The sequence below is a fragment of the Hypoxylon fragiforme genome (genome assembly GCF_022984875.1).
Source record: "Hypoxylon fragiforme strain CBS 206.31 chromosome Unknown GGS25scaffold_10, whole genome shotgun sequence".
NCBI classification, from domain to species: Eukaryota; Fungi; Ascomycota; class Sordariomycetes; order Xylariales; family Hypoxylaceae; genus Hypoxylon; species Hypoxylon fragiforme.
Genome location: NW_026054765.1, coordinates 730,557 through 755,396, shown reverse-complemented (window position 1 = coordinate 755,396; position 24,840 = coordinate 730,557). Strand labels below are relative to the sequence as shown.

The 24,840-nt window shown below is 47.7% G+C and overlaps 7 protein-coding genes across 7 annotated transcripts; 2 read left to right on the top strand and 5 right to left on the bottom strand.

Annotated features, from left to right (window-relative positions):
• The first annotated feature begins 82 nt into the window (after positions 1-82).
• On the top strand, positions 83-2,298 carry GGS25DRAFT_78835 (DNA replication/checkpoint protein). The gene is made up of 2 exons (XM_049266016.1): positions 83-406; positions 472-2,298. Exons 1-2 carry the CDS (start codon positions 265-267, stop codon positions 1,821-1,823), a joined length of 1,494 nt encoding a protein of 497 aa, XP_049112116.1. The 5' UTR covers positions 83-264; the 3' UTR covers positions 1,824-2,298.
• Positions 2,299-3,692: 1,394 nt separating this feature from the next.
• GGS25DRAFT_526082 (PLP-dependent transferase) lies at positions 3,693-5,274 on the bottom strand (the record flags this gene model as incomplete). The annotated part of the gene is made up of 2 exons (XM_049264915.1): positions 3,693-4,838; positions 4,963-5,274. 2 exons carry the CDS (start codon positions 5,272-5,274, stop codon positions 3,693-3,695), a joined length of 1,458 nt encoding a protein of 485 aa, XP_049112115.1.
• A 939-nt stretch (positions 5,275-6,213) lies between these two features.
• Positions 6,214-8,403, bottom strand: GGS25DRAFT_526081 (uncharacterized protein; the record flags this gene model as incomplete). The annotated part of the gene is made up of 2 exons (XM_049264914.1): positions 6,214-8,269; positions 8,324-8,403. 2 exons carry the CDS (start codon positions 8,401-8,403, stop codon positions 6,214-6,216), a joined length of 2,136 nt encoding a protein of 711 aa, XP_049112114.1.
• Positions 8,404-9,591: 1,188 nt separating this feature from the next.
• GGS25DRAFT_78789 (uncharacterized protein) lies at positions 9,592-14,236 on the bottom strand. Its single transcript, XM_049266015.1, has 4 exons — positions 13,300-14,236; positions 12,598-13,139; positions 11,268-12,546; positions 9,592-11,089 (listed from the first exon to the last, which is right to left on the bottom strand). The coding sequence occupies exons 1-4, from the start codon at positions 13,970-13,972 to the stop codon at positions 9,867-9,869; spliced, it is 3,717 nt and encodes a 1,238-aa protein (XP_049112113.1). The 5' UTR covers positions 13,973-14,236; the 3' UTR covers positions 9,592-9,866.
• Positions 14,237-15,131: 895 nt separating this feature from the next.
• On the bottom strand, positions 15,132-16,621 carry GGS25DRAFT_509735 (uncharacterized protein). The gene has a single exon (XM_049262594.1). The coding sequence runs from the start codon at positions 16,329-16,331 to the stop codon at positions 15,264-15,266; it is 1,068 nt and encodes a 355-aa protein (XP_049112112.1). The 5' UTR covers positions 16,332-16,621; the 3' UTR covers positions 15,132-15,263.
• A 449-nt stretch (positions 16,622-17,070) lies between these two features.
• Positions 17,071-18,123, bottom strand: GGS25DRAFT_526077 (uncharacterized protein; the record flags this gene model as incomplete). Its single annotated transcript, XM_049264913.1, has 1 exon — positions 17,071-18,123. The coding sequence occupies one exon, from the start codon at positions 18,121-18,123 to the stop codon at positions 17,071-17,073; it is 1,053 nt and encodes a 350-aa protein (XP_049112111.1).
• Positions 18,124-21,104: 2,981 nt separating this feature from the next.
• Positions 21,105-21,881, top strand: GGS25DRAFT_526076 (uncharacterized protein; the record flags this gene model as incomplete). The annotated part of the gene is made up of 1 exon (XM_049264912.1): positions 21,105-21,881. One exon carries the CDS (start codon positions 21,105-21,107, stop codon positions 21,879-21,881), a length of 777 nt encoding a protein of 258 aa, XP_049112110.1.
• Between the last annotated feature and the right edge of the window lie 2,959 nt (positions 21,882-24,840).

Here is a 24,840-nt window from a genome sequence, read left to right as displayed (position 1 = left end):
TGCATCAATGATAACTAACTTATCCTAGAACCCCACTAGTTCCACTACATTATCACTTAGTTAGCTAGGTTAAGGGGTTTGTATTGTACCGCGTCGCGTCTTCAATTAATAAATCCCCATTAAACTTCGTCACTAGCAATACGCGAATAAACATTTCCTATTAAATCACTTTTAAGCAAGCCACCAACCCTTGAGCAAATCCGAAATTAAACTTGCTAACTTTACAACTCCCGTTCAACTTCCTCACATAAACATTCGACCAAGATGGATGACATTGAGAAACAAAAATATGAAGCGACGTCCAAGGAATTGCGGGCAGACTTGAAGCTATTTGAAGCTGAATGGGCAAGTCGCAATAGCGGTGCAAAACCACGACGCGAGGATATCAAACAGAATCCTGAAATAGGTATGCTAATTACAAAAGTATGCTTCTGATTTTTCTACCTGATGGCTAATAAAAATTGGCTTCAGCCCAGAAATATAAAAAATACAACCAAGTTCGTGACATCCTTGCTGGAAAGATCCCTCCCCCCAAGGACAAGGAAAGCAATCGGCAGTCTATGAATAGGCGAAAGCATAAGTCAGATGAAGACCTCTCCGAAACACCCTCCAAACGGTCAAAGAAAGTCGAAGCCGAAACACCCCCTCATATGCGAGAATGGATCATAGATCCCGAAATGTTCGCGACGCCATCCACGCGTAAGCTCTTCAGCCCTGCTATGCCTACTTCAATTGGGCCTACTCCTCAGAGGGATGGACGAATTCTAGGACTATTTGACTTGCTGGAGGAAAATAATGAGAATAGCCCCTCGACGTGTCGGCAAGTCAATGCTTCGGAGGATATGAACATCCAGGCTACGCCTAGCAAGAAGTCTGGAGGGATCGATACCGCAAAATTGGGCAGAACCCCAACATCTACAAATAAGGGCACAATGCTTTTCGTAACACCCTCAAAGCGACAAAGCGACAACGCAGCCCTAGGTAAAACACCAAATTCGGTTAGCAGATTGCAATTTTCCACGCCATCTTTCCTTAGACGAGCCCCTCTTGCTGCGGTAGACGAGAATGGTGAATTCATCTCCCCTGCTCCATTCCGTCTTCCTCGCAAGCCTTTAGGTCGCAGTTTGAGTAGCGTAGTTGCTGGTCTTCGAAAACTGGAAGAAGAAGCTGATGAGGACGACATGGACGCCTTGCATGAGATGGAGAATGAAGAGGGGAGTGGGACAAATCCATCAAACACTACCAAGCCTGCGAAGCCTGCGAAGCCGAATGATGAAATTCTTGAGCCAGATAGCCAAGCTCAGCAACTTCTTGGTGGATTTGATGACGACACTCGTTATGATAGCGCACCAGAGGAAGCATTGGGCCGCAACGGGCAGCCTCTGAGAGTCTACAAGAAGAAGGGGCAAAAGCGAACTACTCGAAAGGTGAACATGAAGCCGACTCAGAGTAAGCGGCCACAGCAGTCTACCGAGGAGCAATCGGATGTCGACGATGAGGATGTGCCTGAGACGCAGGTGAATACCACCAAGAGTAGTGGCGAGCCTCCGCTGGATTTGGGATCCGACTATGAATTTGACCCCTCCGAGGATGAGCGCCAGGAGCCAAAGAAGAAGGTCCCGGCTAAGAAGGTCCCGACTAAGAAGCTCGACAAGACGAAGAAGGGAGAAGAGACTAAGAAGGGAGACAAGAAGGAGGGCACAGTCAAGAAGGCGGTGAGGAAGGTTAATGAACTGGCTCACGCCAACTTCAAGAGGCTGAAGTTGAAGAACCATGGAGCTAAAGGACCCGCAGCTGGAAGCAGGTTCAGACGCCGTCGCTGATTACCGGCATCTTGCCTAGATTGGTCCTTGCCTACGAATAAATAAATAACGAGTGAAATGATGAATATACCTGCATAATTATGGTACCTGATGTACCCGTGCCTACGATTCAAGTTCCTCGAGGCTCTTTTGCTTAATTTGCGACCCGTGATAGCCTCATGCATAACCCCCTCCCACTTCTCCATTACCTAACCTACCTAAGACAACCCTCAACACGACAACAAAATCCTCAGTATATTTAGTTGAACACCCATCGCCAAAATGGACTAAGCTACAACTTCTGTACCTGAAGGCCCCTTGCAAAAGTTTTTACATATTCCGCATGACCAAAGGTGGGAATATCTCAAGAAGGTTATCATCCGAGTTCACATGGGAGAAAACAACAAGCTCGGTCAGCTTGCCGAACGAATGAAGACCGAATATAGTTTTGATGCCCAGTTAGCCATCCTATCATACTTCTATTAAATTCCTATTGCACCAATGACAAAAGTAGAAAGAGAGTGGGTTCATAAGTTGATTGCTGGATTCAAAATATTTCTCGTTTATCATTGCTATTAGATCTGCTGGAACATGGCTTCACGACTTTTGGATGTACGCCTTCATGACAACCGAGTACAGGGGCAAGGGGCCAGAGATTTGAACCCTGTCTTTGATCAAGGCAAGGTCTCTCTCTGTCGTCTAATCTAGATCCCCAAATCGATCAAGAAACCCTTCCGGCTTCACCCCCCGCGGTAATTTATTCAAACGTACATAGTAATCCAACGCAATTGTGCCGGTGAACTCCATTGGTGTCAATTACATCAACGCATCTGGGCATACTGTAAGGGACAGTTTGCTCATCACGATCCTTAGGTCTCATAGTACTGTTAAACCTGATGTTTTGGGAGATACGTTTGCCGGTCAGTCTCGATTCCCTGGCGATCAGGTTGACCCCCGGGGGAGACGGGGTGCCGACTCTCCTTGCATGCAGCACCTGTACAACTCGAGAATACCAGTAGTTCCACTTGAATGGAAGCACATGTTTTGCCATACATTTGTTCAAGCTGTTTGACAGTGTTTGTCATAATGTGGCAGTAATGTGCCTTGGGACATGGCGACCAAATATCAACGCGAAGAGTGGCTTGTTTACTAAGCGCTGTCAAAACTGCCGATCAGAACTAAAGACTGGATCTCTTCACGCTCTTATCCTGACTGCATTCCATGTTGCTAACTCCTGCCTGCCTGGCAAGAATCTCTTCGGCATGATAGCTTGTCTTGTCTGCCTTTTAGTCTATCGGGTCGATCCTTGTGATACTGCGGAGATATCCATTCCTGCACTGTTCGGACATAGGTAGCTCAGAGGACTATTGCGAACATACACCTATGAATGCAGCCGATCTAGCATCACGGGCAACTTTGGAAATTGTGGAATCGTGGAGTGCTGATGTTAGGCTTGGATGGGAAGTTCTTGTTGCCATCGTCCAGCACGACCTACCTAGCATCTAGCAGGCCATCACAACCTCTTGATTCGGAGGATGATTTGAACTGCAATCATAAAATGCATAAATTTGAGAGGGAATCCAAAATGAAAGTGGTTTATTGTAGCAACGAACAATTGGGACTGATCCGGGCGGCAATACAAGCTGAACTACTCACATACCGTCGAATTAATGAAGGAGATCCTTGACTGTCTAACCGCTTTGACATGAAGAATCTCCTTGAAGCGCTGAGAGGAGGCGGTGGAGGATCTTTTGACACACTCATTAAATATTATGAAGAAACAACAGCTACAAGGGAAGAGGCATGCACATATTACTACGGCAACCTAGATGCACCATAAATAAATTTTCTGAATGAAATTGACTCACGAACTCCCCTCTCCCCCAACACCTACCTCACCGACAACCCCTTCGCCAGCCCCCGTTCCAACACACCCACAAACCTCGTCACATCCCGCACCGAGTTATAAAAGCCAAACGAAACCCGCAAACCCAACCGGTTAACCGTGACCCTGACCCCACCCAGCTCCCTCAAATACGCCCCCCACCCCTCCGGATCCAGCCCCAGCACACAGATATGCGGCGCCCTCCTCCCGGCCTCCCGGGGGCCCAGGAGCGGTATCCCCAAGCGGCCGCACTCGCGCGCCAGCAAGCCCGTCAGGCGGCACAGATGGGCCTCGACGTCCTCGGGGCCCAGCACCTCGAGGTAGAACCTCAGGTACGCCTGCGCGGCCACGACGCCCAGCAGGCTCAGGTTCGCGTGCTCGAAGCGCCGCGCGCCCTCCTCCCGGAGCTCCACCTCGCCCCAGCCCCCTCCCCCCTCCCCTCTCACCACCAGGTCCGCCGGCAGGTTCTTCACGGCGGACATGCTCACGATCGGCGGGGGCGCGCTGCCGATCGCCGCCGCCGCCGCGGGGGAGACGTACAGGGCGCCGAGGCCCGTGGGGCAGTTGAGCCCCTTGTGCAGGCTGAAGGCGGCGGCGGCGACGCCGAGGCGCTGGACGTCGACGGGCGCGAAGCCGACGTGCTGGGTTAGGTCGGCGAGGACGAGTATGTCCCGGCCGTTGTTGTTGTTGCTGCTGCTGCCGAACGCGGCGCTGATGCCAGCCACGTCGTGCCGCTGGCCGGCGTCGAAGGAGATGGTGCTGAGGCCGATGGCGCGCGTGCGGTGGTCGACGTACGGGCGCAGGGTCTCGGCGTCGACCGCGTCGATCCTGCCACCATCGCCATCACCACCACCACCCTCCCCTAACCCCGCCGTCCTCACCCTCCTAACCTCCACCCCCCTCTCCCTAAGCGCCAACCACCCGTACACCTGGTTCGGGTGCTCCGTATCGAGCAGCACCACATTGTCGCCCCTCTCCCACCGCAAACAGCCGATAAAGCCGCCCAGGCCCTCGGTCGTGTCGCGCGTGAACGCGATCGTGGCCGCGTCCTCGGCGTTGATGCACCGCGCGAGCAGACGGCGCGTGTCCTCGCGCGCGGCCTGCCAGTGGAGCTGCGGGGTGGACGAGTAGAGGGCGGTGGAGGAGTAGCGCTGTTGGGGATTTTAAGTTAAGTAAAGAAATTGTTGCGTTGCGTTCAGAGTTCAACTTCTTTTTTCTTTTTTTTTTCTTTTTTTTTTTGGGGGGGGGGGGGTTTCTTTTTGGCTTCTTACTTACCGTGATGGCCTCGTGGATCACGAGGTTCGAGGGCGGCGCGGAGGCGGCGTTGAGGAAGAGGACGTCGGAGTCAGGCGGCGAGACGAGGGGGACGAGGTGCCGGTGGGACTGGAATTTGGTCGAGAGTCTTCTCGTTTCTGAGTCTTCTGCTTCTCCGTCTAGCTCTCCTCCTTCTTGGCCTTCTCCAACTTGGGCTTTGCTTGCGCTGAGGGTTGTGGTATGTGAGGTATTATTCTGTAAGTCATCATGATGATGATGATTATGTTCGGCTATCGCCTTGTTCTCTAGGGGACCCAGGGGACGGGAAACCATTTTCTCCTTAAGTCGAGCTCTTGTCGGTGGTGCGAAGGGTGGCCGATTAAGATTTCCTTGTAAGTTAGGAGGTGAGGAGATCAAAGGTTGGATAAAGTACGATACATAGTCCCTATATAAGATAGAGGACGCTGAAGATTAATGATGCAAGTAAAAGCTCGGTAGGTACCTACTCACCTATCTATCAGAATATTACCTTCCTATAGAGTACCTACTTACCCAGTAGGCAGCAGCCGAGATCTATCAAATCGGACTGGATTGCACCATACTCCCCCCTATACACGCTACGCTTACCTCCCAACCCCGCTTCGTATAAATGGCCAGCGAAGCCAATCACGATGGTCTTGTGTTGCGTGCATCGGGCATAGGACGTATTTCCCCGAGCCCTTCGAATGACATAGGGGGGGTTGCGAATCGGAGATTTGGTATTTGACTTACATATCTTACCTGCCTAGGTTGGAAGGCAGGTAGGTACGTGATTGGTACCACTTATGTATGACAGCATCTAGAAGATGACCCAGTATCCAACCTACCATGGTTAAATAACTTTTTAATCAGAATAATTCCCCAAGTTTGAATGATTTCTCCCAGTTTCTATTATTGGGTGAAGTTTACAATGATCCTCGCAGGTAGTTAAGGGGTTCCCGCTTTGGTGCGTACTTCTACCACGCAGTCAATAATGAAAAGTAAAAAAGTTCTTATACAACGAAACAATCCATAAGCTCAAACTACTTCGGTATTAATTAGATAGTTAAGTTAAAATATAAAAAGCACAAGGGTATTCATTTCCATTTCCATTTTTATGTTCCCAGACCAAGCAAGTCAAATATGAACAGACAGTAACAGCTTTAACGACTAAATATGCCCCTCCCCCTATCCCCTTTACCCCCTGAACCTGAACTCCGGCTAAAATAATAATTCTCAAAAATCCAAACTCTTTTACGCCCTCACCGTCGCAGTAACCGTCGCCAAGTCCGTAGCAGTCGTTGTGGACGTCACGATCTCCTTCTCCGTCACTGTGACGGTGACTGCCGCCGGAGTGACCGCGGCATTTGTCATCTCGACCCGGTTCGCGGTCGGCACGATGGGCCCGAACGGATTGCTGCCGCCAAGAATCGCTGTCAAGGGCGGGAGGGGGTTCACGATCGGGCCGTTCTCGTCGGCGCCGGAATCATTAGTAGGAGAGGGTTCGGGCATGGATGTGGATGTGGATGTGGTGCGTGTGGGCGGTCGTAGAGGGGAGCCGGCGGACGAAGTAGAAGTAGCAGTAGCAGAGGTTGTGGTAAATGTCGAACTCTCCGAAGTGGATGTTGAACTTTCTGCGATGGAAGTGGAGCTTTCTGAGCTGGTAGGAATCACGGTAACAGTTGCCGTGACGGTCTGCGGTGGTACGATGGGGCTGGATCGAGTCAACGTGCTGAAAGTGGTTGGCACGTAGGTCACCGTTACGGTTTCCTTAAGCGGCGTTTCTGTGCTCGAAGTTTCAGCAGGCAGCGGATTAGCGATCGACGGAGACGTCTGGGTAGACGACCCCGCACCCGCAGTCACAGTAGTCTCGGCCGTCTTGGTGATGATCGGCGTGACCGTCACGGTAACTCCATCTCCGCCAGAGCCTTGGGATCCCGTAGGGGAGTTGGCTGCGGCTGAACTGGGAGCAGAAGGTGCAGCGCCCCCTAGTGCTTTGGCTACGGTAGCGTCATCCCAACAACCGATCTGCACACCTGCCACCGTGTTCATGGGTAGGGCGTAGCAAGTCTCGGCGCCAGGGCAAGGAACGATCTCGAACGTCCCAGCACTAGAACACTTCCCAACGTTTCCGTGGACACACGCAGCCTGCCCGGCTGTGCATGCAGACTCCTCAGTTAGTCCGGCAAATACCGCGTTGTATTGGTTCGCGCTAGCCAAATTGCTAGCGAGCACTTCGGGGGAGACTGTGGCGGTCGAGGCTGGAACGGAACTGATAATAGTCGGGATCGCTGCATTTAGCGAGCCCGTTGCTGATACTGCGTGAGACACGTAAGATGACTTCACCACCGGAACAAACGAGGCTGGTGATTTTGTAGATGTATCAGCTGCTGAACTGGACGTAGCAGAAACTGACGTAGACGTAACAGCAACTGAAGTAGGAGAGCTGGCTGAAGCGGTAGAAGCAGTTTGCGTACTTGAAGGGGAACCTGCAGTAACCGTCTTAACTTTAGAAGACGTAAGGGTCACAGTACTAGACGGTGTAACGGTGCTAGACGCTGATGCACTTGTGCTGCTGGTAGACGGCGTCTCCACAGATGCGACCGACGTTGAACTAGCTGTGGAGCTATCCGGAGTCGTGATGAAAGTCAAAAGCGGCGTTGTAATAGCTTGGGACGCAGGCGTAGAAACGGATGTGACCGAGGCTGAACTAGCTGCGGAACTAACCGTGACAAGAGTCACACTCGGCAATGTGACATCCTGCGATTCAGCATTGGAAACGGTCGAGGATGCTGGCGTGAGTGGAAGAAGCAAGGAGCTCGACATCCCGGTAGACTTCGTTGACGGGGTCGCATTTAGAACTGATGACGACGTACTCGATACGCTAGTGGTTGAGTTTGTGACGTCGGTGGTTGAAGCTGACTCGATAGCCACTGTGGAAGACGGAAAAATGCTCACAGTGGGGATGGTAGTACTGTCGTTGAGAGTGAACGATCGAGAGATGGAAATAGAGGCTGTAGATGCTGTAGAAGATGCAGAAAGTGTGGAAAGCACGGAAGATACAGAGCTACCCGGCACCGAGGGAATGTGTGTGCTGGAACTAACTACAGTCGACGACGAGGCTGATAAAGTAGCTGATTTCAAATCTGTTATTGAAAAGGTGATTAGAGATGAAGATAGCGTCGACGCTTCACCGAGCGCTGATGCCGAGGAGCCTGCATCGGAGGACGTCGTGGGGGTGGTGGCTATGCTGCTCGTGTTCGCAAAGCTGTAGACACTGGAGGTTCCTGCTACATCTCGCCATCTCAAGCTGTAAGGTATTAGTCGACCATCATCCAGTCGGACTATCTTCTTCAGTACATACCTTTCTCCTCGCCTCAGCGGACCTGCCGCCGAGGCCTCGGAGAATAGTAGAAGGTGTGAGAATAAAACTAGAATGAACATTTGGAATATGGTTTTGGATATTATTTTTTTTTCCTGGGAAGGAGAAATGAAAAGAACGTATATAGGAAATACAAAAACCGAAAGGGAATCGTAGGTGCAGTTCAAGATATGGCTGGCATGGAACGGCGATTCATATTACCTCAGTCTAATAAAGAACGGAGTTATCTTAAAAGAAAGGCCTAAAATATCTTTAGAATCGAACAAGAGCACGGAGGGATATGGACACAATAGTGGACGGGGAAGGAACAATGATGATAATAGAAGGCGAACAAAGAAAAAAGAATAACGGAGAATAAAGAGTCGCAATAATGCGCGAGGGCGAACTACGAAATCTAGAATGACAATTACCGACTTTTGAAAATCTTTGCCCAAAAAGCAGGGGGAACACTGCCATCTTGTACAAGAGCAGTGAAACAAGACCGTGGAATGCCATGGTATGTTGTCCGACCTATCTTCACCGTGACCTTTACGCGCATGATCCGAACAGACTAGGTTTCCCAGTAGTCTCGGCCAGTATGGGACGTTGAACACTCATAACAGCAGCTTGAGGGCCATGGAGAGGGCCCGATATAACCGATATACCAGATAGATCGGGAGAATTCATCCAATGAAATTGTCTTAGCCTAGGTTATTTCGACGATGCTGGATTAAACGGCTAGAGTGAGGGTAACCCATTTTCGCTGTTACCTACAGTATCATGTATAGATTGGGTTTGAAGAAAGGTTGGCTAAGCGCTGCGATGGTTCTTTGAGTCCCTTCATTTCGCGTTTGACAAGTCAAAGATTGAGACGCGCGCTTGCGTGTTATTGGTCGTTCAGGCGGTCGTGGTTTTGTTAGCGGGCGGTTACGAGACCTCTGAGCCAATCGGTTCAGCCTCTATAGAACAACCTGCGGCCACGAAACAATTAGCCCCCAAGTTAAAAGACCAAGAAATTGGTGTTATGTTACATACAATGAAATGGAAACAATAGAGGACCAAAATAGCTGAAATAGAGCCTGGGCCCTGGTGTATTTGAATAGAAAGAGAGAAAGAGAAAGATGCAAGAAAAGGGCGCCAAGGCAGTGAATGGGTTAGGTTAGGTCAGCGATATGTTGTACTACCCTGGTCACATGACTAGGTAGGTTAGGATTCTTCCCCTGCCATATTTACCCCTTTTCTCTCGGTCGCTTTTGAGACGGATTATGCAGTTAGGTAGTATAAAAAAATAGCATTACTCTAAAATAACCCCGTCTATCAACTCCCAACATGCTCGTGTATAATGCACTCTGAACTCGCCATGCTAAGAACCTAGGTATGTATAGGTAATGACATAACCTGTCGAGATATGACATCTCTCATCATGATCTGCTGAACGTTACCATCATGTCTACTCTATCATAACCCATCATATCAAAAGAGAGAAAAAGCAAGATTTCATCCGACCGCGTAAGTAGCTAAACCACTTTCCGCATCGTGCATCCTTTCATAGCTCCTGCTCCTCCAACAGCAAGCTCTGCAGCACCTTGAATTTAAGCGGCTTGGTCAAGAACTGCGACATACCGGCCTCCATCGCCTCCTTGCGGGTATCCTCGTTACCGACACCCGTGATAGCGATGATAGTCGACGGTTTTACATATAGGGTACCTCTCTCCTTCTCAAACTCGCGGATCTGCCGCGTCGCTTCGAGACCGTCCATGACTGGCATCTGCAGATCCATAAGCACAAAGTCAAATGGCTTCTCTGCTTCCTTGAATTTATTGACTGCCTCTAGCCCGTTCATGGCTTCGGCGTGGGGAAGCTTGATCTTGGTCATGAACGTCACGAGAAGCTTGAGGTTGATCGAGTTGTCGTCCACCAAGAGCACACGGGGTATCCGTTTCCCCCGATCGCTGGATCGGTCGCGGAGGTGTGAAGCTGTCGTGGAGCTGCTGGGCTGGCCGCTAGGTATTGGAAGCAGTCGAGTAACCTCTTTCTTGTCAAATGGTGTCTTCAACCGCAATTGTTCTGATTTCCACCTTAAAATCTCAAGTGAGGGCCTATATCGTTTTTCCGCCTGGTCGTAGATGATTGGTAGAGAATTCCACCCAGCTTCCGTGGCGCGCCCTGGGGACTTACTGCTAGTTGGTGACGAATCTCTAAAGTGTAGTTCACTAGCTTCAACACGTTGAAGACATCTCAAAAGTACTTTGCCCAGCTTCCGCGCCCCCACCGGTTGGCTAATCACTTCAATGACCCTACCCAACGACACGAGATCTTTGATACCGGCTGCCCTTAGAGCTGCAGCTTCGAAGGCATTTGTACATATAACGAGCAGTGCCGCTTCTTTGCCTGAAATGCCCTTCGACCTTCGCTCAAAATGCTGCTGGACTAGATGCTCAATCGGCGGTGGCTCGGCGTAAATGAATACTGCTGTGTCGGGATCTGTCTCAATAGTCTTGCTTTGGATTACCTTCATATCGAACCAGTCTCGACAGAAAGTAGCAATGGAAGACTCAAGCTTTGAAAGCTCCCCAGAGATATAATTATCGCTGCCAAGGAGAGGGTCCAAGATGCAGACTGTTTTACCCGTTGTAACTTTGATAGTCTCGCGCGACAGGTCTTCTTGGATCCCAATATTACGGTCTCCATCGGCAATCTTCATGGGCATAGTAATACTAACTTGTGTGCCAACTCCTTTTTCGCTATCAACTTTGATTTTTCCTCGCACTACCAAAAGTAAGTTAGCGGTCGCATCTTGATGTAAAGAGACAACGGGGGATAAATAATCATAGAAACTGGACATATCCAATGGGAAAGACTGTCTTTCGAAAGATGCGACGGAGGGGCTGAAGAACGTGTGTGTGGGGAGGTGGGGAGGGGGATGTTGAATCTGAACTATACGTACTATTTTTCACAATCTGTGAAGTGATGGAAAGCCCTAGTCCTGTCCCCGGCGTGAAGGAGTTTTCCTGTGAAAATGCTTGGAACAAATGGTTGTTGATGAAGTTTTCAGACATGCCGATGCCAGTGTCTTTCACGGAAAATTCGATCTCGACCTCCGACGGGGTGATTGGCTTAGCCTTCAACGAAATATCGATACAACCCTCTTCGCAATATTTAATCGCATTTCCAACCACATTCATAATGACCCGGCGGAGCCCTCCTGTTTGCCCTTCCAACCACCAAGATTGTAGCTTCTGAATATGAAGTAGTAAAAACACCCTGCCAGAGAACTTGATACTGCCAGCGTGTATCTGCTCTTCAGTGGTCGAGCTGTCGTCGATGGCCATCGATTTTATTTGCTCAGATGCCTCATCGACGGGATCGTGATGTCGAAGATTCATCTTTCGAAACGTCTGTCCAACAAACACTGCCTCGACCACTTCTTCGGTGAGGAGCGCGAGATCAAATTTGGTAGACATAGGTTCCGTCGTCACATCGCGTGAATCTCTCCATGTTTTTCTTTCCTTGGTGGAGTCCAATTTCAAACTCGCTCGATTTAGGTTGTTTATTTTTGCGTAGTCCAAGAGGTGGTCGATGGTATCCAGGAGCGTCTTTCCGCACGTTTCTATCGCACCGACTAAGCTCATCTGATAAGCTGAGGTCATGGTATCTTCGAGGAATTCTAAGCTTCCCAACATCCCATGTAGCGGGGATCGCAGGTCGTGAGATATAGACGCAATGAAAGTGGACTTGGCAATGTTCGTATTTAAAACTTCCATGCTCGCAACTTCGCTCATCATGCAGGAGCCAAAGGTCTTAAAGTACGGCAATGCATCGTCAGGGTCGCCCATGCTAAAATCGTTGCCCCAAAGGAACCCAGCTGCAAACCACTGGCCTTGGGCGTAGTTGAAAAGGGGTAGAAACATGAGCCATTTTGCACCAGAAAGGTAACTCAATAGCTCTCGCGGTAGTAGAATGTGAGATTGGTCCTCGAGATCCAGAGACATCTTGATAGCATGACCTGAGCCGCCTCCAGCCACTACCTCGTCGGTGACGAAACCGTTATCAGGCTCAGCGCGACCTTTACTCAAGTAGAAACACTTGCCGAAAGGGTATCGTAATATAAGCTTCTTCAAGCCTTTTCGCTTCACTATACCTTGACAGCTTTTTTCATCATCTCCATTCTCCACAGACATACTCAGGAGATCTGCCATTTCGTCTAATCGATCACCGAAGACTGCCTGGGGTAAATTAGTTCCATATTTAGGGGATGATATGATGTCTCTCCCTACCTTGTCGGCCCTCTTCCCTTCATCTTCAGTCGACTCGAAGTTGTCATCTACGGCTATGTTGGCATGGGCACTGGTGGGAGGCGAAACCACCCCCTCGGATTGACCGTTGAACAATCCGGATCCAGCGTCTGCAAATGCACATCCCGTAGCCCGTGCTTGCTGACAGAGCAATTGCGATGCCTGTGTGAAGATTCTGCGAATGTTACCCTTAGACGAGTCTGATTTTTCCTTGTTCTTCGCATTGCTACCAGTTGAGTGTTGGGGCCCTTGGTTTGGGTCCTCTTTACCATCCGTAAACGTAACACGGGTAGGTGAAACGTAATTGGATGCTGTCGCAGTTGCCGATCTTGGAGGGCTAGATCGTCCTCTTGCGGGGGGAAGCTGAGGATCAACTGGGGGTACGTCTGGATTGTGATTGGCCTTGGAGGATTCCTGGGCACGATCGCCATTGCTTAATTGATATTTATATTCAGATAGATCCTCTAGGAAATATGAGATGCCTCTCATGAAACCCCGTTCTGAAAGGCGCCCGACAGTATCCACTAAGATGCACCGAGTTAATAAATCTCATTTTTCACGTGCTTGGTAATTGAGTTATGGGAAACCCGTTTGGGTACCTGAGATCAAGATTCTTCTACTCTCCCTATATTCTCAATATACCACAAAGCACAGGCAAATAGGATAAAGCGACTATTTACTTACTAACCCTCTCAAGATGGTTTGTAACGATCTGAGCAACATCTTCCATGAATTGGACTTCATCGAGAGTGAGACCTTGAGGCCTTGGTTTCATGTCGGAAACGGCGTACACGCCAATGGCGTGGCCCTGTTTTGTGGTGATGGGTACACCAGCATAAAACCTTACACCAGGGTTGGATGTGACATAACGGCGATATTTGAAGCGGACGTCCTCTAGAGTATCGTTAACGATCAAAGCAGGAAAGTGTACATCCCTGCCTTCAGCGTCCTTGAATGTAGCGGTGACTCCGAAAACTTCCTGGTCCATACAGTCGTCGCGCGGTAGAGAGACATTTCCAAGCCATAAGTGGTCTTCTGGGGCATGGCGCCTCTCGTCAACGAGGGAAAGGGTCTGTGTGGCTTCGGCGAGAATTATCTGAGAACTGGAGTCTATGAGAGATATCATGCCCCGCTTGACGTTCAATCTCAAGGCGGCCAGTTGGGCAAGGGCGGTAAGAGTGGTATCATGAGAGCAGCGGGCGGTTGGTGCTTCATCGGAACCGACATTATCTGGTACGGTCTTCAACTTCTTGGAATCAAGCCATGGTTGATAATATTTGTTTAGATCCCGTTGCCTAGCCAATTCGGTGCTGCTTACACTCGAAGCGCGCCTGGTTCCAGCACCAGCGGGGGACATGATGATGGATCATCAATCAATATTGTGATGGATACAACCTAAGAAAGGCAGGACTCGCATATAGCAATCTAATCTAATGGCAATCTTCACAACTGGATTTTCTCGTGGCGACCGTGGCGACTTTTGTTAGCGCGGAGCAGCTTCCGGCCGGTAGTATGGTATTGATGGCATTGATGGCATCGAGTACATGTATGTAATTACCAACGTCTATGGATTGATGTCTTAATCTTAAAAACTGACCACTAGCGTTTTTACCTGCACATGTGCACATGTGGCTACATAACTGGGTAGGTATCTACATAATGTAGGTAAGTGAGTTATGGGTATTTCATTAATAGAATAAATGTATTAAACAGGTTGGGGGGAAAAAAAGAAATTAAATTAAAGAAAAAAAAAAAGTGTTTAGGTAATTGTGCTCGAATGACGATGTGATGACGATGTCTTAGAAGTGGGGGGGAACTTCTTCGGATAGGTAGGCCAGGATGGGAAAAGGAAGACTTATTTCCTAAATACTAGGTAGTTACATATTTATATAGTTTTTACATGTACTTTCTTTTGATACCATGAATTATAGAAGCAATGTAACATGTTCTCCCATCATACCTACTGATTTCTAAGATGATGTACAATTAAAGTGACAATTACCGAGTCGCTACCTAGTACCTAGTACTAGGTAGTATTTCAACTGCCATTTTTGTTTACACAATCTAATGCTGTTGATTCGATCTTGGCAAATAGGAGCACAAGGAACGCTAATCTCATTCGTCAATAATAGGTCCGCGGGGCAACTCCCTCGTTCCCCGCCAGGATCTGCCGCTGAACACCCGGATCATCACTGATGTGACGTGATAACCCGTTCTGTCGGGCCAGCACGATCTTCGAGGCGTTTGACGTAAGGGGGATGGTGGCCATCTTGTACATATAACTTTTCGATTGCTGGTTAGATGGGGAGGTAAATAGATCGACGAGCCAGAAGTACTGGATGCGTTTAAGCTTAATCAGACGCCATTGGCTTGTGGAGACGGGCAGCGCTTGAAGGGGTTGGATTGCGCTCTATCCAAGGCCATGTATGCAGAGAATGCCAATCGAGGCTCCCTTGGGACCAAATTGTCACACATTTATGATTACAGTTACATGTACCTCCGCATCTTGGGGACAATCAGTAGGATAATCAGTCGCCATTGTGATAATTCATCGCTCTAGTTTATGTAGCTATGTAGACAGCCTAGTTGTAATGCATTGAAGTCGTTTCCCCATCCATGTTAGCATATCTTGCAGTTTCCTCTCATCATCACGCACGCAAAGCCTTGCAGCTGCCTCCCATCAAAGCAAAGTCCGGTAATTCGGGTGCCCGGCGGGCACCTTCACCACTGGATATCCACAGGCGCTGTGCCTGTTTACACCGCCGAAAATGTTCTAGAAACTCGCGCCGTAAATATAACTTATCGCGAACCTCGGATACCCAATTTCCAATTGAGGTGCCGAAGAGGCCTTCCTCGAGAGCGAGCTGACATCCGGCACACGATAATCCTCGCTCAGCTTTGCCGGTTCGTTTATCATAATAAGGGAGCTCGCACGCCCCCATGAAATTGAATTTTTGATCTCGTACCGGATTGGGCGGCGGTGGTGCATCCGACATTCGTCCAGTAATTAGCATGGCCTGGTAAACAGACGCGATCCTAACACGGGTTTCGTATACGGACTCCTCCATCGAGTAGATTCCAGGCAACGTTCTGAACGACCTCAGTTGCCTTGATCTGCCCTTGGTCATGCCGAACTGTTTCCGGATAGCGGCTAAAGTTTTCACTTGGGCTTCCGGAGCCACCTTCAGGCATTTAAAACAGCATCGATGCCAGTTTAAGAAGGATATAAATCCGCTAAATTCGCCGCAAGAAACACACTCCTTGGTGCATAGTGCGTAGTAGCATTCAGATAGAGAAACAAAGGGGGCATACCCGGTTCGCCCCAAGGCGCAGATAAGGTTCATGCCATGGGAGGTCACAACCTGATATTCCCTAAGAGAGTCCACTGTCTGTCTTGATCTCAAATTTGTTTGTCGAAATCGGGCTAGAGAACGCATGTCCAGGCGTAACAACACATCTTGCAAGAGCTCAAGAGGTATTCGATTGAGGGAGCCGAGTCCCGTGTAAGACATCCGTGGGAATGATGTGGCTATTGACTCAGCATTTTCTAATATGTAACTCGGGATATGTATCGCAGAGCGAAAGAAGTCTTCTCGATGGTAGGCGGTGGCTCGAACAATGGCGTCGGCCTGCTCCTCGTCAAACTGGTATTCAGTGGCGGAATGTAATCCACCAATCACAAAGAGATCCTCCATTGTCATTTTCTCAGTTGACATATTGTCGGTACCCTTGAATGAAAGACTGGCGAGACTCGGTATATGATGAGGACAAAGTAATGTGATTTATCGAATGATCACGTGCACCGAAGGCGGGCATCAATTAGGACAAATTCTTCGTTCTAATTCAACACGACTTCGATGGTCTTGATAGTGTGGCGCAACAACATAGGGCACAGTATGCAGCGCCTTTACAGATTGTTGCCCAACAATGCGAATAATTGTTTTGTTAACTGCGTTGCTTGATTTAATTTTTTTTTTGTAAAGGAGAAGGAAAAGTTGGAAGTTGTAAGGAAGTTTCAAAATACCTAATAAACGTGGGAAGTATTTATTTGCCATGTAAGTGGTCACGTGCTAATTTTATGTGACACTACAATAGGTGACGGTGGTGGCCCACTATACACAACCATGCTATGCCTGCAAAAGTACGAAGTACTCACCTACAAACAGAATTTGACAACAGGAAGATATTAAAATGCCTAAAATAATAATGATACAATTACTCAGGTAGGTAGGTACCTAGAACCTATGAGTTTATTATTAGGTACACATAACACATACGTTGTAGGCACACAGTATACCCAGGCTTGACATTGAGGGGAATAGGGGTTCAATTATGATTACGGAGTACATAGTATCATTCACCGTTGCAATAACATGACTCCTTTCCAACACTTAGTAGTGAAAAATTGCTGACGTTGAAGCGGGGACCCCATACTCATAGCCAGAATCATTTCGCCTATTCATTTGTAATTCCATGATCAGGCGCACCACAATCTGGGCACTTAGAGCCGTTGACCTGGCTGGTGAAAGGGTGTCCACGGACACATCTACGCCAGCGGCCAGTTTCCTTTAAATCTTCCCTTATCGCGTCCCAGAAGGAGCGATTCTCTGGTGTAGGGGGGTAAATTCCCATATTGTGATTTGCCTGATGAGCCATGGCGACGAATTTCGCCAATAGCATGCGGCATTCCTCTTCCTGACGAGCATATCCTCGCCTTTCCGCCATGCGGATGACTTGCTCACATTCCTTCTCCGTATCGCCTGTCTTAATTTTCACCGTCGTATGGGATTCTGATACATTACCCTTCAGCAGCAGAAAATCACCCAGCACGATCAAGTAGCAGCGAATGAGCAGCATTCGCAGCATGATTTCGCCGCGAAGCTGAAACTTGAACTGATCAATTTCTAGACGAACTGCACTTCCCGCCATCTGGCCAGTGTGTTGAGTTAAAGCATACGGCTGTTCTTCTCGTATGACTTCATGTAGGAATTTGTAAATGGATGTGTGAAGTTCGATAAACGCAGTGTACCGACTGTTCCCAATCCAGTCGTAAATAGTCAGCATTTGGGCGATGGAGCTTCCACTGATACGAAGAACCCCTTGCCCTCCAAACCGCTGGAGATACTCGTTGGATGTCGTTGACTGCTGCAGTTGCTCTTGTTCGTCAATGAGATGTCGTTCAAACTCCATTATGCGGGAGTGAGACCAGCTAGCAACTTTCTTGACCGAATCGTCAAGCAAGCATTGACGGATAATCATACCGTATCGTGCAATGTTTCGCAGGCTGCCACCACATTGCTGGCAGGATTTGATGACGGTTTCCCAGAAAGGCTTAGGAAAGCTTTTGATAGAAATGATCTTGCCGTCCGCATCACGCTCATATTGTTCAAAGCCTATGATGAAATCCATGGCAGTTCCTGGTATGATATGGCCGCAATCGAGAAAGATGCAGGGTTCGGCATCCAGGTCAATATCACAGTATTTTCGTTCATCGAATACGACAACCATAGTGGTCTTGATTTCTTCGGGGCCACACACTTGACAGTATTTCGCATCAGGGCAGATTTCTCCGCACAGCGAAGGGCCTAGGTTAAGCACAAATTAACACTGGAGCTTCTGAAGATGCAACTTGAAGTATCTACTTACATCGATGGCCACATGATAACAATTTGCTACAACGCTTAGAGCAGGGTGTCCAGTTGCACGGCGCCGCACATCTAATAGATCTGTAGTTAGCACAAATAGAGACCGATGTGCTGGATAGTAGACTCACGGTAAAGTACACTGGCTGTGTGGGCAGCTGGACGCGCAAGTTGCCATATTGCAAGGCGTGCAAGGCTCAGAACAGGTCTTGGAACACTTCGAATGCGAGCATCGGACCTCACATGGCATCTCACATGGCGGGCAGTTATCTCCAAGATGACACTCTTCGGCACACACATGCGTGCAGGTGCTGTGTTTGCGACCGCATGGTGCCCGGCAAATCAAGTTGGCACCCGTAACATCTTGGAAGCAAGGAACTTCTATCTGATGACCGCAAATCGGTATAGTCTTTCTCACAAGTTCATCGCATTGGATGAGATGTGGTTCCTGAACCTGCCAGCATTGAGGTGCGGTAATTAGGTGGCCGCAAGGAAGAGAAAGGCTCCGTCCCTCCAGTGCGAGCTGACAAGTCGCCTCGCGGGCGTCGTTGCCCATATTGGGGCAGAAATGCCCACAGGATCTCATCCTTCGTTGGCAACGTAGAAAGTAGGTATCACAAATTGTTTCAATGTCCCCTCTGCTTTTGTGGTGAGAGGGTTTGCAATTAATGTCAAGCAAGATTGGAAAATGATTTATCTAGTCAGCTCCTAGATGAGTACGGAGAATAGTCGAGTTGCTTTTATGTTGTAAGTGGGTGTGTGTGTGGGTATGAGAGAGAGGGAGAAGGTTGACTTGATGCCGTATGGGAAGAGGGAAGAAGGAAAAGATCGTTAGATGAAACTAGTGAGCTGAATTATTTCTTGGATTAAATCAGAGAAGAGGAGGAAAGGTCAAAATTCAACAGCTGAGGTTGTACATACATAGGCACTAAACATGACATAGGGGCAGCACATTTCCTGTGAATGTTGCGCCATTCAAGGCACAAAGCAACATCAACATTGAAGTCGATTCGCTACAGACTATCTACTAACTGCACAGTTGTATGAGATATTGTAGCATTAGGTAGGTGCCTAGGTACTTTCTGTTATATGGGAAATACCAATATGGGTTGCCAGAGAGCGAGAGACTGGCCGGCAGTCACGTATTGGAAATCCAAGTGTATACCTAGGTAAGGTACCTATTTATTACCCATAGACCCATGACGATTATCCGTATCGAGTCTATCTAGGTATTGGACAGATATGCGCTCATAGCACTTAGAACCTAATGAAGCTCACACCTAACGCTGTACAAATCGATTTGATCGAAGTTGTACTGGGTAATGATGGAGCCTGGGAAAATGAATAATGTGCACTTAGCAATTTATCCACGCCATTTGAACTTGATGAGTATATTCTCCTATACTAATCACGTAGTAGGTATATATCCCATGACTAGTAGCATCCAAATTACCATAGTCTTCTTAGTTCTTTCTACTTGTAACTTGATTCGTGAAGTAGAAAGTTGGAAATCCCTGATTGGTGAGGTTGTATGATTATATTAACTGAAACAGCCCACCTTGTGCTTATACGTACCTAACTACCTACTAACATAGGTAACTATGGTGCTCTGTTTCTTGCATAACAGCTAAAGACGAGGTTTGAAAGTGAGCATCTACGCGGCGGTATAGTCCTTGTGGGCACTCTAGCTAAGAAGACTATAAAAAGTGTAATGCATTATATGGACTAAAAGCACGACCTTTTAGAGGGTTGTTGCAGGCTCTTTGCCTCTTAGTCGTAGCGTATAGGTGACTATACAGTAGTGGCAAGGCCATGCATCACTGAATTGATCACTTGTTGTAGTGCACTTGCTTTTTGTGTGCTCACATGGCAATATTATAGATTCACATGTTCATATTAAAGTATGTACAACATCTAGCCTTTGTCTACCTAGGTAGACTTGTGTTATTGGCAAATAAATACATTCGGAATTAAGCGGGCAATTGTGAGAATGTCTAACGCCGAGTTAACCTAGAAACTCAACTGGATGCATTGATGCGCAAGGAGTACGCGCCGAGGTAAATGAAAATCGAATTTTGGATCGTGTTTAAAAGATCGGTTTACACTTATGGCATTATCGATTAAGTATAAATTAGGAAATATAAATGTTCTCAGCCGAAAAGCGTCAATCTACAATGTCCCTGGTTCTTAGTGTGGGACGACCAGCTCCTCTTGAAATGCTACGTTAGGTTTGGACTGGGATACTTGTTGCATATTCGTCTACTCCTGCCTACTTGAGACTTTTTTTTAAAAAAAAAAAAAATCAACGTCTTCTTTTATGGAATCCTATCTCCCCACTACCCAGATCCCATATTCCCCATGTCTCAAGGGGGGCGATGCGAGGATGCGGCAAAGCGGCGTGGTAGCGTAGCGTTCCCCTGAGTGGCTCCCCCATACGACAGTGCCGTATAGGATCATCATTGGTCAGCCCTCTTATAGAAGAGTTTCTAAACGCCGACGAGAGATCATTATCGGGGGCTTTCGGTGGGTGCGGAGGGCGAGGCGCTTTGTTGCAAATCCCAGGGGCTTAACATCCTCGGTCACTTCGGCCTCCAACTCCTACATCATAGAAACGACAAGGCTTGGTACAGGACATTGTATACTTGACATATTTTTTAATATACTGGGCATCAATTACGAATGCAACGGAACCTCGTCACTCGGGTGTACATTGAATAATTTGTTCCTTTTCCGAGTATACCTCCCTCGTAGTCAAACCGAGCGTGAGGAGGAGTGGGGACTTCGTTCAAGGAAGCGACTATCGAGTACAGAGCAGTATAAGCTGACCTTGCACATACCTACGTCAACATGTCTGTACAAGATATTAAGATGGAGGGAGAGCCCATTCAAGTTTCTCCTGCCATAGACCGCTCTCCAGGTGACTCTCCTACAAAGAATACCAACTTGAAAGCTTCGAAGAGTCCCCCAAGAATCAGAAGTATGGGATCAGAAATCATGCCTTGTGCCTTTGCGGATGTCGCAGTCTCATACCGGATGTATATACTTGACGACCTTCTCGCAGAACCACAAGAGATTATTCATGACTGGAGTCGAAATTCTTTATACATAAGTCAACGACACAGGCAAGGCAACACCTTCGCGCCCATCGAGCTTTCCCATGAGGTCGCCATATTTGATATCTCAGTTGGTGACATCGTCTCCTCTGTTGACATCAGCCCCTACACGGGTCCTCATTGTATGGAGCTAGACTCGACATGCTCTTATCTTCACGTCCACGTTGATGGCGGGACCATCTGGATCGACCTTCATTCGAGAGTGGTTACCAACTTCGAACCATCACAGAAGGGGAGGCGTGCGCAGAGGACAACTGAGGATTTCATCGCTGAGATCGATTTGAGGTCTGGAAAGATGCGCCAAAGGGTGAACGTCCCAGAGGGTGACAGAAGCTGCAGCGATGGAAGACATGTCACTTTTTCTGCGCCGACAATTCGGTTCGCTAGTCGATCATCGAGCAGTGGACTGCCGGTGGTGGATGTTGCGAACGATCATATCGTCGAAGCCATCAAAGCAAAGTTTTCGACAAAGACACTCTACGTCACATCTCGGAATATTATGCTAGTTTAAGGATCACTGGTGGCGGTATTGGCAACCTTGGAAGTCAATTGGTACTATTATATAAAGTTTTTCTTGCTGTGACACCTTGAGCGTTAGGCTTCAAGAGCACTATGGAGTTGGGACATCTCACGATGAGTAGATGATACTATAATAATAGCTAGGTGTATACAGGTAGATTGTTTGCTTAGAGTTTAGAGGATTCAGAATTTTCCTAAAAGTCTATAATCTTATTCATTTTCTATGAAAGCCATGTTATTATTTTGTGCATTTGACGTTGGATCATTCAAGGGTTGTTTTCTCTCCCCCTTTTCTTTTTAATTATTTACATGATGTCCATATGTCAACGTAGACGTTAACGTAAACTCAACGTAAGCTTTGCCTCAGAACGCCAAGCTTTCGGGACCGAGTAATCGAGTATGAACGGAAACTTGGAAAATGGCGTTGGAATAAGAAACTCCAAGGTTGTCCGATCTAGAATGCCTGGTATCCGGTCCGCTGGCTGGCGGCGTGCGCCCTTACTAAGCGAGTTTCGGCCGAATTTATATGGGGTTACATTATTAGCACAGACTGTCAGGCTATCTGAGTACCCTAGTAACTGACACTAACCTATCTATAGCAACATTTCCAAACCTTGAAAGTCTAGTTAGGTCTAATTGGGTTTAGTCTGCTGCCGTGCTTCAGCCCTACAACTAAGCCTCGACCCAGCTTTCATGTATGATGTCTCCCTTGCAGCTGTCTTTGTCCTTCTACCAAAGTAGACCGCTAGATGGACCAAAACCTTGCACCACTTGTGCTTTTGGTTGGTCTGACAAACACGTGCCATCCCCCTTCCTACTCCCGGAACCAAAGCACCGGGCGTCCGGTCATTATCTACCGATGACAATGGAAGTAGCTCCTACTTACCCGAAGGTCTGTTCGTAGCACCATGCAGGGATCTGCCCCACTAGCTCGGTTCGAAGTTTACCTACCAGGTACCCTAAGCCTTTAAGGTAGGTACTAGGTAGGACCTGGTAGGTATTATGCATGCTGGGTATTGTACATACTTAAGGTTATGCCATGTGCTTGCGTAGTCCCGGGAGAGTGACGTAGTGGTAGACGAAGGTGGGGGTGTCACGATGCAGGGGTATCGATTAAAGTATTAACACCCCTCACTTTCACTTTCACTTAACAGCTACTACCATGTAACTGATCTACTTGCCTTGGCAATCGAGAAATCACCTACACTACCTAGGGTAGGCACGGCACAAGTCCTTTTGACAACTGCCCCAGGGCTATGTGACTGTGACTACTATGTAAATTACCTAAGTAGGTAAATCACTTCGGTATTTACATAAGTGGTTATGCACTAACGTTCTATTTCCATCTTTTCATCACTACGTTGCAGCTTGAATAGCATCGGTCCTTCTACACTACTCAGCATCCATGATGTTAATAGGATTACTAATCGGCAACTCCTTATTTAACGTAATACTATGTATGTACTGTACCAGCACTGCGCCATATAAGAGACCAATCCTCTCCGGCGTTCCTAAGGGTGGGGGGTCCACGTGTTTTCCATTGGCGTGGAAGGTTCCGAGATTACTAAACATATGAAGACAGCGCCGCACGCTTCATGCACGTGTAGGTATGTATAGCCACCAAGCTTTGGATCCTACACAGTATCTTTTCTTCCCTCCTATAGCCACGTCCCTGATGCTGTCACATTCATCAACGGCACCACAGAATCGAAATGTTTCAAAAGACTGAATCTAGGAGGCTGTGAAGAAGCTGGCGATCCTAGTGACTTGTGCACATGTAGTAGGCAATGGAAAGATTATCTTATGAACTGCGCCGCTTATCTAGTGACAACCGATGAACCTCGTGTCCTGTGTCATTTATTTCTGGATATCTAGTACGATCAGACAATACCGTGGCAGAGTTGTCAAGTTCAGTTTGGCTATGTCATTCATAAAGCAACAAATCCTTGAATCCAAATAGCATCGGTGTTGTACCAGTTACTTTATACGAAACCAAGTCAAATCAAATCCATAAAGACTCTCCTTATCAAGACATACGACGGCATAGTAGTATACAGGCCGCATTCAATACTAGTAAAGGCTTCATACGCATTACATAGCTCTTCTTCTGTAAGACATCATGACATCGATGTTCTATCGAGATTCTGCAAGGCAGATATACTAGGTATCATTATGGATAACTAATGGCCATCAGCTCCTCCCCGCCTGTTCCTGGGTCTGATAGATTTGGTGTATGAGAGTTTAAATCCTAAGTATGTAGGTCTACGGATCTGGGGCAATGCGGCTGCTGACTTTGAGGCGTAAAATAAGCATATGTCAAATAAGATGTAGATAGGGCATAAGGCGTGAGATCACTAAATCGGGGTGGCATCTTTACAAAGTCCACGGTCTTTGGAACCCTAAGTCCAGAATAGTCCCGAAAGTGTAAGCAAGCCGCATTAGGCGAACCGGACATAAAAAAGCCAATGAAATTCAATGCTCTAACCTACCTACCTAACGTTACATGTGTATCTTCTTCATTACTCAGCAACATAGATATAATGCCAAGCCAATACATACCTGTATGTATACCTAGGTGCATATGCATGCTATACTTGATTTATACAATTATTCGCTGTGTAGGTCGGTTGGATAGCTATAATCACATAATTTGACGATGTAAAATTTACCGTCCCACCCTGGCGCTATCCGCGCTCTATCTACATTGGTATCATATTGAGTCATCATATCAGCAACATTGAACTGCATGTATATGTATGGCAATAGAAAATTAAGCAGATACATATACATAGTAGTTAAGGTTGAAGATTGAACGATTGCACATGTGTACATGTGAAATCATGCAAGCACCATTTCTAGACGAAGTCAAGAACATTGATGAATGTGTACTGTATTTTCCTTTCTAACCCCATGCATTTGCAGATTGTGGCTTCCGTAACGTGCTCTTGTTT